General features: G+C 44.3%; 1 protein-coding gene across 1 annotated transcript in view; it reads left to right on the plus strand.

Moving 5' to 3' along the window:
- LOC122809330 (nuclear envelope integral membrane protein 2-like) overlaps positions 1-16712 on the plus strand; it is a 789373-nt gene that overhangs the window by 595276 nt on the left and 177385 nt on the right. The window contains exon 5 of the mRNA XM_044080732.1: positions 13221-13314. Coding sequence (XP_043936667.1) covers positions 13221-13314 — 94 coding nt within the window. The remainder of the gene's footprint in view (positions 1-13220; positions 13315-16712) is intronic.

Raw genomic sequence — 16712 nt, forward strand, 5'->3', positions numbered from 1 at the left:
ATCTGAAGTTGTTGTTTTCATTTTGTCTTCAACCTGGAGGACTCGGATCTTGCACAGATCTGACTTGGCCATATACTCCAGCATTGGATCCAAAGTCCAAGCTCCTCCCCTACCCATAATGCCCCCCAGATCTCATTTGTTTCCCTCGATTTGAACAGCACGGGTTTCCACTGCTCCAAATTCTATAGTACATAAGTGTCTTTTTGGGCCTTCATTCTTCTCCTTTTCCTCTTTCTTCTAGTTATATTTCCTTCTAACCCCTACCTATCCTTTTCATGTGTCGGTGTCGGTCTTTATTAAAAAAAAAAAAAATCCCCCTCTTTTTCTTTCCAGTCCTAATGTATGTGAGTGCTTTGGGCCTTCCTTGCCATGGCTGACATCCCTAAGCCAGGATTTAGGAAGTGTACAGAGTGTGAGCATAAGCTACCACCCTCTGATGCCCACTTTCTGTGCATTGTCTGTTTGGGAGTCCCCCATTTGGATTTCTCCTGTTCAATCTGCATGGGCTTCAACCCCAGTGCTTTGATCAACAGGAAGAACAAACTTATTCTAAAGGGTCTTCTCCCACCTCCTGCAGAGGCCTTTTCTTCCTCCGCTCCCACTTCTGAGACTCAACCTCCCACTAAGAAGTCCAGGGAGAGAGAGAAGGCCCATACTAAAGGGCGGGATTTGCCTAGGAAGAGGTCTCCAGAGAGTTCTTCCTCAGCTGAGCCTCACTCTAAGTCTCGCCCAGATCCGAGCTGGAGTTCTCCTCAGCTCCAGTCTCCATGCTTCTCCCCAGAGCTGGAGATTTCTTGGGCTTGGTCCCCAACCACTACCTCTCTTTGGCACCATTCTAGGTTGGGGTTGGTGGCCACTTCAGTCTGGTCCACTCAGAGTCTGTCCAAAGCTGAGGTGGACAAGATGATGGTGAAATTCCTTCAGGCCCAGATTCAGCTGGGAGTCTTGCATGCTCCATCTCCCACTAAGGCCAGGACCATGTAGTCCACATTCCTCCCTCTCTCTCCTTTCTCCAATCCGACCTTCAGTTTTTGAATCCTTGGGTCTGAGGTTCCCAGGTGTTGAGGGGTCAGTGCCGAAGATCCCTGGTACCTTGACCCTGTCCGTTGCCTAAATTGGTTTGGCTCTGATTTTTCAGAGTGGACCAACCCTTGGAGCTGTAGCCTCAGTGTTGGATCTGAGGGGATGGCATTGACTTTGAGATTTTTGGGCTCGTCCCTTCCCCTTGGGGTCTCAGCACCAGAAGGCTTGGTTCCGGCTCCACCCTCAGCACCGAGGGCAGTGGATCTGCTTCAGCCCTGGCCATTCTGCCTTTTGGGGTCTGCTTGCCTTCAGCGTTCCAGGTGGTCGAGAGGGTCCTCTCGGCTCCTTCAAGAGCCTTGACACTCTCATCCTCGGATTCCACCCTGGCTTCCTCTCTTTCTGGGCCAGAGTCTTCTGTCTTGCCCCCTCAGGGACAGCCTGCTGCCAGTTCACCCCAGGAGGTTCCAAACCAGGAGCTCCCTGAAGTTTCCGAGTTCTCCCCGGAGTTTCGTCCCCAAAGAGCCCCCTCAAAAGCCTACGTGCAAGAGGAGGCACTTAGACTCCCTGCCTGAGTCTCTCACTGATGATACTGATTTGGAGGAAGGGGAGGGCTCCCCCCAATCACCCCAGTAGGATGTTTGCTTTAGGGATATTATGGAGATCCTTCGCCAACACGGTGGGTAGTCTACCCTCAAGCACAACCCTGATGAGTCAATATTCCTGGAGGCATTTGGCAGAGGACCTTCTACCTCCTGGGTTTCCCCCCATGAATCCTTTAGTGGATCTTATCTCCACTAGAGCGTGGAAGAAACCGAATATGGTTGAGTCCATCCTCAGGTGCCTGGACAAGGTTCTTAGCATCCGATCTGAAAAGACCCAGTGGTCCAAGGGATCCCCAGTGAATGCCATGGTAGTTGCAGCAGCCAATAAGAAGGAGCTGGCTCAGGAGAACTCCTCGGTCCACCCTTCAGACAGGGAGTCCCGGGTGATGGATCATTTTGGGAAGTGGACCTATGCTTCAGCCACCTTTGCCTTACATGCACTGAATTACTTGTGAATTACTTGGCACATGTAATCAGACTGCAGAGGGACCTGGTCAAAAAGGTCACTGAGTCAGCCCCGGGGTCCATGTTTACATAGGAGAAGAAGGTCTTCTCCTCTCGTATGGCCACCCTCCCTTCTATTTTGAATACGTCCATAAGGCTTCTCTCACATGCTACCAAGGGTGCCGTGAGAACTGTGGGGACAGGCGTGGCCATTAGATGGCACTCCTGGTTCTGGCTTTGTGCCTTTTCAGAGCCCTTTAAGACATCTTTCATGAACACTCCCTACACGGTTCCACTTTGTTTGGAAAAACGGTTTGTGACATGTTAACCCAGAGAGAGAAGGACAGGAAGACCTTGTCTGCTGCAGGGATCCACTTCTCCACTTCACAAAGATCCTTCTCAAGGAATCAGTGTGGGGTCAAAAAGCTGTGGTTTTGGAAGTCTCAGGGTTCTCCCCAAGATACTCATGATACATCTTCCCCCAGGGGCAGAGGGGGATATGACAGATCCTGCCCTCATGGCAGAGGTGAACCAAAGAACCAGGCATCTTGGTATTCTTTCCCGGACAGACCCCTTTCAGTAATCCTGAGGGACTCACTGGCTGCTCATGTCTGGAAGCAGTCGGGGGGCGCCTATCTCTGCACCCAATAGCCTGAGAGTTCATTACAAATGATCATTGGGTACTGCAGATCATATCCAGATGTTGCTCTATCCCCTTTCTTCATCCCCCTTTCCACCCAGACACATCCCAGACATTTCACTTGGTCAATGGGAGGAGGCACCATAGAAATTGTCAGGCTGCTCACAAAATGAGACATCCAGCCTGTCCTCCCCAGACCAGTCTGGATCAGGCATTTATACCAGACTCTTTTTTGTGCCAAAGAAAATGGCAGACTTAACACATATTCTGGATCTTTTGACCCTGAACCTCTCCATTGCCAAGACAAAGTTTCGGATGATCACCCTTCAGTCCATTCTGCCCTTCCTGCAGATGAAAGACTAGATGTGCTTGGTGGACCTCCAGGATGCATACTAAAATATCAAGATGGACAGGTGCTCCCTGCTGGCTAGGAGCCAATCATTTTCAGTTCAGAGTGCTCCCCTTTGGACTCACCACTGCCCCTTGGATGTTTACCAAAGTGATGGAGGTAGTGGCGTCTCTCCTGCAACTGCAAGGATTTCAGGTCTTTCCTTACCTGGACAATTGGTTCATCTCTGCTCCCTCAAGGCATCAGCTAATTCAGACCAGAGATTATCTTCTTCATAAAGCCCCATCCCTGGGTATTACCATAAATCTCAACAAGTCTCAACTGACATGAGTTCAGGTGTTGAATTTCATAGGTGCTTGACTAGACACTACAGAGGGCAAGGTGTTTCTACCTCCAGACAAACTGTTATCACTCCGTCATCATATACAGGACATTCTTCAAGCTCAGTTTCTCCCATGGGGCTTAGTCTTCGGGCTATGGGGTCGATGGCAGCCATGATCACCCTGGTTCCAACTGCACGCCTTCATATGAGGGGCCTGCAATGGACCTTAGGGGTTCAGTGGGGTCCTTGCTAGACCTTCCCCTGTCACATCCTGTTCAACTGTCTTGTATTTGCAAGGACTCTCTTCTTTGGTGGCTCCAATCCCTGGACCTCCTCCTGGGTTGGCCATTTATTCTTCCCTCTCCATGATCACAGTGACCACAAACACCTCCTTGCTCGGGTGGGGGGCATTGCTTGGAAAGGACAGTCCAAGGCACGTGTTCTGCTCTGGAGACCAGTCTGCATATCAGTGTCCTGGAGATGAGGGCAGTGCTTTTGGTGTTGCAAACTGTCCATGCCTTTCTTCCTCCTGGGACTGCTGCCATACAGATGGATAATATGTCAGTAGTCTGGTACATCAAAAAACAGGGGGAACCAGGTCATATCCCCTTTGCTGTGAGGTCATGAGATTGTGGGAGTGGCTGAACTCCACCGGCCATTTTCTGGTGGCAATGCACATTCCAGGGAAGTCCAACATCTTAGAGGACAGGCTCAGCTGGTCTATTTTGATGCCTCATGTGTGGTCTCTGAATCCGCCAGTAGCTGACAAGATCTTTCTAAAGTGGGGTCACCCTTGCAGCAATCTCTTCGTCTCTCCTTCCAATGCAAAGTGCACTGAGTATTTCGTTCAGATCCCCCCTCTGGGAGAGTCCTCCAGAGATGCTCTAGTTCATGCTTGGCCCTCTGGTTTACTATATGTGTATCCTCCATTTCCTCTTATACCCAAGTTTATTCAGAAAACTCAGCAGCTGGGGAGCTCAGTTATCCTGATTAATCCTTTCTGGCCTCGTCAAATTTGGATCCCCACTCTGTGGTCTCATATAGTGTGTCCTCCCTGGACTCTGTATCTGGTTCTGGATCTGATTACCCACCTGTCAGGGGTTCTTCACCTGGATCTAGTCAGCCTAAAGCTCATGGCTTGGCTGCTCACTTTCCATGATAGCCATGACTCCTGAGCTTTCTTTTCCTGTTAAGAAGATTCTGATTGCAGCTCATAAAACTTCTACCAGGAAGATCTAATCTAGCAAATGGAAGCATTTTTTGACGTGGGCTTCTCAGCATGACCTGGATCCTTTTACAGTGCCAGTCTCTGCCATTTTGGATTTTTGGGCTGATATTTTTAATCATGGCACTAGTTTCTCCACTGCTAAGATCCATTTGGCAGTGATTTCCAATTTCCATGTGGATGAAAATTCAGCCTCCTTAGCTTTGTCTAAATTCTGTAAGGCCTTTCTTAAAGGTACCTTTCTTCTTAGGCCTCCAATTAAGGACCCCACACCCCCCTTGGGACCTTATCTTCGTTCTGCAGGCTTTGGTTTCTCCCCCATTTGAACCAGCTGCCTCAGTCAATTTGCAGTTTTTGTCATGGGAGTCTGTCTTTTTTGGCAGCAATTACCTCAGCCAAGAGGGTTTCTGAGCTTCAAGCATTATCTACTAAGCCTCTTTGCCTAGTTTTCCATAAAGACAGAGTATCCCTGTGGACCAATCCATCTTTCTTGCTGAAGGTGGCATCAGAATCCAATATTAACCAGGTCACTAATTTGCCAGTCTTCTTTCCAAATTTCCAAAATAAAAGGGAGTACAAATTGCACTTACTAGACATGCACAGGCAGATGCATTTCTATCTCTATAGAATGAAAAACTTGCATAAACTGGATCAGATTTTTGTCTCTTTTTCTAAACCTTATTTGGGAAAGTTTGTCTCTAAGGTTACCATTGCTCATTGGATTTCAGAGTGTATTTCTTTGGCCTGTCAAGCCAAATGTTTGCTCCACCAGGACATGTCCAGGCATATTCCACCAGATCAGTCTCTACTTCTGTGGCCTTTTGGTCCAGAGTTTCTCTTGATGATATTGTTTCTGCTCTGACCTGGGCTTTGCCACATACTTTCATGTCTCATTATAAAGTGGACCTTCTTTCCAGAAGCAGGGCATTTTTGGCTCAGCCATGCTCCAGAATATCCTAACATGAGGACCCGCCCCCAGGTTTTTGTTGCTAGCTAGAGACTCTGTCCCTCAGGTTGAAGACCGGATGAAAACAACAACTTCAGATAAATAAGTTATGTACTACCATAATGTTCCATCTGAGTTGTTGCTTTTCATTTGTCTTTAACTGTCCCTCACTCCCTGCCTTGTTTGGGCTGTGTAGTGGACTGGACTGAAGAAACATAGACCCTCTTGTCCTGGCTAGCTTTCAGCATGTGAACCTTTAGATGGTTGTGCCAGGTTTTATAAGCATGTTGACCATATAGGTTGGTGCTGTTCTGCAACAAACTTGATCTGAGGGGAGGAGGGAGAGTGGGACATTATGGGTAGGGGAGGAGCTTGGACTTTGGATCCAATGCTGGAGTATACGACCAAGTCGGATCCATGCTGGATCCGAGTCCCCCAGGTTGAAAGCAAATGAAAAGCAACAACTCAGATGGAACATTATGGTAAGTACATAACTATTTTGTTTTTCCTAATGTCATGCAACAGCTCATAAGTCACTTGGTTTTTGAAGTGTTAAGTACAATGGAAATATTGTTTATTTTCATAGTTACTAGCAAACAACTGTCAATATTTCCAGTATAGTGTGATAGATACCAGCACTGACAGTGAATTGTCCTGTCTCCCACAGTGGTGTTTCATGCCATACACCTTAATAACATGTAGGTCTCTCATTTATGAAAATATAAACATAAATTTGAAATTATAAATCAGTAGCAAACAAAGATTAATCTCTCCACTTCAGGACATCCTAGACTAACAGTCTTAGTTTAATTTTGTTAATAGTTCCTTGTTGTTTCTAATTTTTAGCTGGCAAGTCACTTAGTTAAAGAAACCAGACACAAAAGAAGTTCTGGACACCTTAAGGCTGCATGGATACAAACTGGAAGTATACAAAAATGGTGTTGTAGGACTGAGTGCATGTATAGCTCTTAAACTCCCTCAGTTTTGTTTCTGCTTCTTTTCACTCCATACCTCTTAAAAGGAAAGATAATTAAGCTTCTTAGATTCATTCCCCTTCAGCTGTGCCTCCAGTCCTTTGAAAGCACTTTTCTTTCCGCTTCTTTAATTCCAAAATCACAGCCACCTGCACCCAGAAAACCTGACAAGTATTACAGAGATACAGTCACACAAATACTTAATATAAAAATACAATATCAGACCCTGATGTTGTTTCCACTGATGATTTCAAGCCCTCTAAGGTTTACCCTTCTTCCAATGCTCTTCTGAATTATAAGGATAATTGAGCTATGGGTATATATGGGAAGAAAATCTGTATGTCAACTACTTTAGCTATTTGTGCTGTTAACTATCAAATGCACATGCTACGATATCTTCCTACCATTTCTGTTCTGACTGTATGAACAAACTTGTGCTAAATTTTCCTGACTGTGACTAAATCTGCAATGCAAACTTTGATATTGTCTGCTTCTCAAGTAACATGCCACTCTCTTAAGTGTATGTATATGATGTGGCAGATGCTATCTTCAGCCCTGCTGTCCCTAGTTCAGTGCTGAGAAGGTGATGTTGGCTAAGGATACAATTTATCCCTAAAGATGTAACAGCAAAACTGTTGGATGGCACTTTCAATAAGGTCTTCTTTTATGGATAAACTTCAGCAGAAATATTCAAAAAATTAGAAGAAAGAGAAAAATATGGATGAGTTAAACAACTCTTTTGTTCCCTTGTCCCCAGATTTTAAAGAAATGACCCCATCCTTATTGGGCCCTTTCTATCACAAACAGTATGAGAAATCTGAAAAGAGATTGCAAGGCAAGACTAAAATTGATTTTAAAGTAGCAAAAAGCTTATTCCTGGTTAAACCTTCCAGCTTCTGACTACATCCTCCCAACTCCACCTTCACACTCCCTCTTCCAATATTCTAAACAAACTAGCAATCTTCCCCCTAGGAAGAAGATCACAACAGACACCTGGGTTTTGAAAATCATTCAGGAAGTATACATGCTACATTGGAATTCTCTCCCTTTTCAACATTCAGCTCTTCAGTTTCCAAAAAAAAAAAAACATTTAGCACACCCTGTCTTAGCAGAACTTTTGCACCGGAAAGTAATATAACCTGTTCCCCCAAATCAAAAAGGAAATGGTTTCTAATCCAGGTTTTCCCCTGGTATAAAGAAAAAAGGCACTCAGAGGTCTGTCATGGATTTGTCAGGTGTCCTTCTATTCCTATGTTGCAGTATTCTAGTTGTGGGATTTCCTGCCCTCAGGTGACTTGTACATTGGCTCCTATACAAAAGCTTCAGCTTGGCTGTTGCAGCTGCGTGGGACGTCACACATAAGGCCATAAACCAGGGGCCTTAAATGTGATGTCTGCATGCACAATCCTCAGAACTTTTCATCCACAGATGACTGGCGCATCGCGTGTTCGCTCCTTCTCATCAAGTCAAAGATCTTGGATCCCCCCCCTGGATCACAATTTCTTTTTTTGGAAAACAATCTGCAAATCTCTTCAAGAATCTGCAAGAAAAAAGAAAGGAGTTACAGGACATAAAACATTTACTGGTATCTCCCATTCCCAAGTACTACAGAAGCTACTCTGCTAAAGCCACATTTGTAAGGCGAAGCCCTACTCAGACGGGTACTTCCTCTTCCAGATCTAGAAGAGGTGCAAGAAGACCCACCACATCCAGACCTGCTGCCCTGCATCCTCAGCCCAGACAACCCTTTGAAGACAGAGAAGGCCCTAACAATGCTTGACTGCCTTGCCCACCTTCCACTCTCAGCATGCCTTCCCCACTGCCTCCCTTTCTGGCAAACCATAACCATAGACCAATGGGTACTATCCATAATCCAAAAAGGATAGTTCCTCTCCTGGAAAGAAAAAAACACTCAGGAGAGACATCCCATACCCCCCTCCCACCAAAAACCAGCTACATCTCCTTCCACAGGTTTTGACAGACCTGCTGAAGCCAGATACCATAGAACCTGTCCCCTCAGGACAGGAAGGAAAAGGTTTCTATTCCCGTCTCTTCCTGGTCCCCAAGAAAGACGGCCCTTGGAGACCCATCTTAGACCTCTCCTTTCTAAATCTTTACGTTCGGGTGCCCACCTTCAAAATGCTGTCACTTCCCACCCTGCTAACTGTTATACCAGACAAGGCTTTCATGGCCACTTTGGACCTAAAAAAGGCCTACCTGCACATACCCATCAGGACTACCCACAGAAGATTCCTGCATTTCTCTGGGCCCTCCTCTCATTTCCAATTTACTGCTTTGCCCTTTGGTTTCTCCACTGCATCCTCAAGCATTCACAAAATGCCTAGCCCCAGCCATTGCCTTCTGCAGAACTAAGGGAATTCAGATTTACCCCTATCTGGATGACATCCTAATACTGGCAGAGCATTACCCTCTCAAATCATCTGCATTTCACCATGTCCCTTCTGCAGAATCTGTTCACCCTCAACCTTCCAAAGTCCTCCTTGAACCCAGACCAGGACAAGATTTTTCTGGGTTGCAGAATCCGAACAGACAAAATGAATGCCTTTCTCCCACAGGACAAGGTACTATCCCTGACCTCCCACTTATAGGAGATCCTACACTTTCAGACAGTAACTGCAAGGCAATTCCTTTGACTCCTGGGCTTAATAGCAGCAACCATCCCTATGCTACCACTGGCCAGAATGCATAAGCGCAAGCTTCAGTGGTACCTCAAAAACATTTGGTCCCAGCACCTGAATCACTTGGAACAAGCAATTCCCCTCCTTTCCTGTCTAAAGGAAGAAATCAGCTGGTGGATCCAACAAGTCCAGCTAAACCTGGGACTTCCACTTCAGCCCCCCCCCCCCAACCCAAGTAATGCATACAGATGCCTCAGATTCAGGTTGGGGTACAATAATGGCATCTTACAGAGTTCAAGCAAACTGGCACCCTTCCTTAAAGGCCAAACACATCAATGTTAGAGAAATGACAGCAGTCTTCTTAGCTCTAAAAACCTTTACCCCTCTGTTTCTACCAGGGTTTCTTCTAATAGTGACAGCAATACCACTGTAATGTGGTACCACAACAAACAGGGAGGGACAAAGGCATATCAGCTGTGCAGACTAACCCTGCTGATATGGGACATAGCCTCTTGCCACAACTTGTCCCTACAGGCAACCTGTATCCCCTCGCAGGACAACAAACAAGCAAATCTCCTAAGCCAGACATCCTCTCCACAACACAAATGGATGCTGGACAGGACTGTCTTCCTAGATATAGTCCACTGGTGGGGCACTCCTCAAATAGACAGGAGCTGCAGGCCTTCTACTCAAAGACCTACTCCCCTCTAGCCTGGAGAGAAGATGCTTTCAACATCTCCTGGGAGGGGAAGTTCTTTATGCCTCCCAACCCTTCCCACTGATTCAGAAAGTCCTCCTGAAAATCAGGAAGGACAAACCGAAAATCTTGTTAGTGACTCCCTACTGGCCAAGGCAGCACTGGTTCCCCCTACATCACAATTTAGCCAAGGGCAATCACTACAAGTTACCCTACAACTTGGACCTCCTGACACAAGAAAAAAGAACTCTCCTCCACCCACACTTGCAGATGTTGTCCCTGACACTGTGGGTGATAAACTTTTGATCCCATTCAGACACCACTACTCAGAGGATGTGCTTTCAGTCCTGAGGGAGGCCAGGAAATCTACAACAAGAAAATCATTCCTAGCTAAATGGGAAAGATTTACTAAGTGGTGTCTAGACAAGGGAAGGGACCCTTGCATTGCTGATCCCCCCCTAGTTCTTACTTATATGTGTAAATTCCTTAAAGAGGTGTTACACATGAGACCTCCAAAGAAGCCTATCCCTCCACCCTGGGACCTTAACTATATGCTGAAAAAGCTTACCCAACACCCTTTCGAACCTGCTGGTACATCTTCCCTACAAATATGTGCATGGAAATCAGTCCTTCTAGTGGCTATCACATCAGTCAGAATTGTTTCAGAGCTGCAAGCCTTCATGGCTTGCCCCCCCCCCCCCACACCACCTTCCACAAGGACAGGGTCACCCTGAGAACTAAGCTCTCCTTTATGCCCAAGGTGGTCAATGACTTGTCTCTAAACCAATCTATCCACCTACCCATGTTTTTTCCCTCTCCCACAAATGAAGGGGAGAGGCTACTCCACTCCCTGGATGTACACAGGCAACTAAGATTTTACCTGGACAAAACTAAATCCATTAGGAAATCTAAACAACTCTGTGTTTCCTTCCACCCCAGAGCATTGGGCAAGGCAGTCTCCAAACAAACCATTGCATGCTGGATCAGGAAAGCCATCTGTCTCTGCTACTCCCACCATAGAAAAAAAACCCAGAGGGTGTAAAGGCCCATTCTACAAGGAATCCAAAAACTCCAAGGAAAGGGTGCCACAGAACCAAGAACAAGTAAAACCGCAACAGGCACCCAAAGAGGCAGAAGGTAATAATACCCATTCTACAAGGGCAATGGCTGCCTCCTAGGCTTTCCTAAAAGGTCTGGACATGGCTTCCATTATGGAAGCAGCCACATGGTCCACTATCCACACTTTCACCAAACATTACAAGCTAGACCAAGTCTCCAGAGCACGTGCAGGATTTATCAGGGCAATCCTACAGGGCTTTGTAGAATCCTCTTCTGCATCCACTACCCTCTCATCCATCTAAGCTGTGGTACTCTCCCACAACTAGAATACTGCAACATAGGAATAGAAGGACATAAAACAGTTTTGTAAAATCTTACCATAAGCATAGATGTCCTTCTCTTCTATGTTGCAGTATTCCTTCCCACCCACCAATAACCACCTTGTCATTTTCATTTCATCCCAGCTTCACCCTGGACCTATCTATGCTTCAGAAGGACCCCCAGGGTCCCATACCTGATACCACTGGCATCTTCTCCTGCTGGGCCTTCTACTCTACCTTTTGAGCTTCAAGTTCTGAGGATTGTGCCTGCAGATGTCACATTTAAGGCCCTTGGTTTATGGCCTTACGTGTGGCCCCCCACGCAGGTGCAACAGCCAAGCTGAAGCTTTTGTATAGGAGCAGACGTACAAGTTGCCTGAGGGCAGGAAATCCTACAACTAGAATACTGCAGCATGGAAGAGAAGGACTTCTATGGCTATGGTAAGATTTTACACAACTATTCTGTCTCAACGCTTTCATCATCATTCCAAATTTCAAGTCTTTTCCACTCATCATTCCAAAAGCTTGGATGTTTATCTACATATTCTAACTTATAATCTTCACTGGAAATTCTTAAGATTCTCTGCTTTTATGAGTCACTTTCAGTTGCTTTTCCTTTTCGATTTCACTGCTCCAAGAATGTTTACAAAATAGCATATAATGCAGGCTCCAAGGTATCCATGTTTACCCTTAAATGGATGATTTCTTGATTCAAGCCAGTTCCTGTCTCAAAATTCTTCAGGACTTAGAGTTCATAATCAGTCTTTAGCAGAATCTGATATTCACCTTAAATTTCAACAAGTCCAACCCATTCCCTTTCCATTCAATAATGTTCCTATGTTGTCATGTCAAATTTTCTCTGATGATGGCTTTTCTTCCTTCAGACAAGATTCTGTTCTTAACACTGCTTCCTATCTCTGACAAACGTATTAAGACCTCTGCAAGAGAAGAGAGTCTGGGGTCTATGTCATCCACCACTCAAATGATTCTTTTTGCCAGACTACACATGAGGACAATTATGTGGTACCTAAAACCCATAGTGGCTCAATACTGCCATCCTCTTTCTTTCTCCATTCCTCTCTTGCCATTTGTGGAAAAAGAACTACATTGGTGGTAAACCTATATCCAGGAGCTCCCTTTGGGAATTTGTTCACAAAGTTTCAAAGTTTGATAAAAAAATAACAAGAAAGAACTATAAATTTAAAAGAAATGAAAGCATCATTTTTGGCCGTCCAGTCCTGCCATCACCTATGAACCCTAGGAGGTCTTCAGGTTCTGAGGCACAACATAACTGTCATGTGGTATATCTGCAAACATGGGGACACAAATGTCTTACCCCTTGTGCAGACTAGTAATAATGACTTGAGACATTGCTATTCATTGCAGTCTCTTTCTCCAAGCAGTTTACATTCTATCAGAACAGTTTGGGAGATTACCTGAGCAGATTGAGGGCAGACCCCAGTGAATTGATTTTGAATAGAGAGTTCTTCCTGCTTGATCTACACAGATGATAAGATTTTACTTGGACAAGATAAAATATATTAAAATCAGTTAAATTGTGCAGCAGTAAAGTTACCATTATAGAGTCTAGTTTAAATTCCTGAATGTTTATTTGTTCAGCAGAATGTGTGCGGCCACATTCACTTGCCATACATATTTAAATGGTTCACTGTTGCTAATATGAAATTTAAGTGAACCATGCAGTGCAGCTAAAGTTCTCCTTTCTTAGATGCATTAGCATTGTCAGAGATGGTTAATAATCATTTAGTCTGTATGACAGCTTACAGATAGTTTTGCCTAAAGTCTCCACTCTAGATAACCCCCAAAAATGATAACCTCTTTCTCTTTTAGGTGGAGGTACAAATAATCTCATGCAAATGCTTATTTAACATTTATTTTAAAGTTATTATAAGACATTAGTGTGTAGTTCTTATTTTTTCATTGTTTTCTAACATGTTGATCTAATTTTCATTTCTTCAGGAGTGCTATCTTGTATTATGCAGGAGGGATAACACTTGGTATATTTGCCACAACTGTTTTCCTGCTGTTGGCCTTAAAGCGTTACCTCCCAGGGGTATGTATACATCTGTTTATCTCCCATGTCACTATGTTTGGATTTTATACAAAGGTCATACAGAAGATTAATAAGGCTAAGACTGTCACATCTAATTTCAGTGAGATATAGGCTTCATAGGTTATTTAATTATGCATATCATACTATATTTCTAGAACCTCTAAAATTGCATTTAAAACAGAAGATCCAACTCTATACGCCCAGTGGATTAATTAAACAGTGTAAATGGTATATGTAATCTATCATTATAGGAAATGGAATGAAGCAATAACTAAAAAGTACCTACTGTAACTGCCTATTAGTGTCCATGGTCCTAACAGTGGTGACATTATATCTAAAAGAAAAGGTTATTGACTGTAAGTAGGTATCTGGAGTTTTAAAACCAAAGAAGTATACATCCACGGTCAAAACATGTCAGATAGTTCTATTTGGACATAATGAGTCCATGGATGCCACTATGGCCAGCTCCATTGTTTTGCCAAGGGATTTGACATATTTCTTCAAAAAAGGGCAGTATATAAATTACTTAGAATTTGAATGGGTTCCATGGTGGTAGCTTAGATAACACTTACTGACTAACCAAACACAATCTGAAACAGTAATAGTTTTTGTTTATTTATTTTTGAATGTATGTATGTATGTGTGTATTTATTTATTTGTTTAATCCATTTGTTCAGCAGGTAAACCCACCAGGTACAAGGCATGTTTTAGGAGCAACCCAAGGGCACAGTCAGATTGAGTGACTTGTTTAGTGGGGGGTGTAGGTTGCATAAATAAGTACAGTACTTAGCTGTTCAACTTTCTGTGTATCTCAACAAGGAGCATAAGAAAAGAACAAAAAAAAAAAAAACTCGCACAAGTTGTAGCTGCAACTTTCAGGGCATAGACTGATTTGTAGTGACAACTTAAGGAAATGGAGATTGTATTTATGACTGCACTTAGAAATGATACATCTTAAAAAAACAAAGCAAAACAAAAAAAGTTTGTTCTTACAACATGGATAATTTTGGCCTAGGCTCTTGGCTATCCTTTACTACAAAGTTTATAGAGAAAGTAGGCTATGTGGAAATGAATTCATTTTTCTAATCTGATGACCTCCTGAGCCTTGGCATTCTGGCTTTAGAAGCAGGCACAGCACTGCGAGTGTACCAGTACAGATAATTAATTATGTTTTTCTGGTGTAGGATCAACAGATCTGGTAAGAATCACATCCATCTTCATCACAACTCAGAATTATCCCTGAAATGTGTGATATCGGGGAGATGTCAGCAGATGTGATAGTCACCCAGACGCACCCTGCTGTTACATAGCCTGCAGTGGATCTGACAGGTGTGATAGTCACCCAGACGCACACTGCAGTCACATAGCCTGCAGTGGATCTGACAGGTGTGATAGTCACCCAGACGCACCCTGCTGTCACATAGCCTGCAGTGAATCTGACAGGTGTGATAGTCACCCAGTCGCACCTGCTGTCACATAGCCTGCAGTGGATCTGACAGATGTGATAGTCACCCAGACACACCCTGCTTTCACATAGCCTGCAGTGGATCTGACAGGTGTGATAGTCACCCAGATCCACCCTGCTGTCACATAGCCTGCAGTGGATCTGACAAATATGCTGTGTGCTATTCATGAGGATACTTCCCAGTGCCACCATGGGATCCTTGAGGGCATGACACACAGGCATTGTGAAATAACTGGTTTAATGAGAGCTACAATGGCATATACCACTGCAATGAACACCTTCTTGTTCATAGGTGTTTTTTAGGCTAATGACCACAAGGGCCTTTTTAAGCATAGACATGCATCCCAAATCTCTGACAAGTTCCAGTACCCATTTTAAGTGTAAGCATGGGCTTGGGAGGTGAAACATTTATAAGCAGGGTCCAGGGAGATGAACCATTTACAGGCTGCCTGTGTCCATTTGAGATAAAGGTGCCAAACTAGGGATGAATTTCCTGTTCTCCATCCATCTGTCCAGGTTACACTAGAATTGGGTAAGGGGGGAACTCTGCTTCACATAGATGGGGAACCTGTTCCAGAGAAGGGGTAGTCTCTGAGGTAAATACCTGTCTCTCCAGCATGTCCTATTTATATGACAGGCAAGGTTTAAGTTTTTAGAACAGGTAATTCTTGTGGTGTTTGTTTTGCAGATATGCAGGAGGTCCATCAATGTGAGGTCAGACAACAACTTGTATTCCAGGCATAGATATCCCCTCAACAGCCTGTACAGAGAGAATACAGGGATAGGGTCTTGAGGCAATCTGCATAGGATATGTTACTTACGCTCTATATTCTTTTAGTGTGGAACCTCTGTGGACATTCCAGTTGTTGGATATACCTGGTTGGGTACATACCAAAGGGGATATTGTACTTAGTGATAGGTCTGATGAATGCCGAATATAGTGGAACAATGACTTCCTTGGACCTAGATGCCATACCTTTGATTATAAGTTGCAGAACAGATTTCCTCACTACTGTAGACACATGATGGTCAAAGGCTAGATTACTGTCTATGTGTGTCCCCAAGTGCCTGACTACTGGGTCAACTCTTAGGGGTAAGTTATCAATATGATAGTTACCAGGGGTAGATGACTTCTCAAAGGACACTATTATACATTTCATGGCATTTAGATTTAGTCCATGGCTCTGACACCAGTTGTTTGTCTGTGTCAGCCCTTCCTAGAGAACATTTGTGTCAGTGGGGGATTCAATGACAGCTCCTAATTTTCAGTCATCAGCAAATTTAGTCAGCCAGAGACCATTGTCATTGGCCTTGACTTCAGAGAAGTAAATGCCAAAAAGGATCAGACTCTGCTTATGACTGGTCACTTTGTAGAGGTGGACTCCCCAATTCAAACTTCCTGGGTCCTGTCTGTGAGCCAGCAGGCTATCCTTTGGGTGACATAAGGGTTTGTACCTAATCTCTTAAGTTTGTCAACAATGCCTGAGTGGTGTATTGTGTCAGAAGCCTTGGCCAGGTCAAGTTAGGTAGTATGAACCATATTGCCCTCATCCATTGCTTTAGTGACCTTCTCAAAGAAGTCAACCAGGTTGAGTAGGTATGACCTGCCCTTAAAAAAAAACAAACTAGGTTGGGTCCAGTGTCTGGAGATTTCCTATGTCATTATCGATCATTTTCATAATAATTCTTTCCATGGCCTTACATATGAGACAGTGAGACTTATAGGTCTGTAGTTTCCTGTGTTTGTAGATGACCAGCCTTTGTGCAGAGGGATGACTGCAGCTGTTCTCTATTCATGAAGCATAAAGCTGTTTTGCTGGCTATAGTTAAATAGCAATTCCAGATGGCTTGATAGGTCATGTTTCATGCTATTTAGAAGGTTGGGGGGGGGATTAAAGCTGAAGCGGAATGTGTTGGCCAGTAGGTTTGGTAT

The sequence above is a fragment of the Protopterus annectens genome, chromosome 8.part0 (genome assembly GCF_019279795.1).
Source record: "Protopterus annectens isolate FY-2018-M chromosome 8.part0, PAN1.0, whole genome shotgun sequence".
Taxonomy (NCBI): Eukaryota; Metazoa; Chordata; order Ceratodontiformes; family Protopteridae; genus Protopterus; species Protopterus annectens.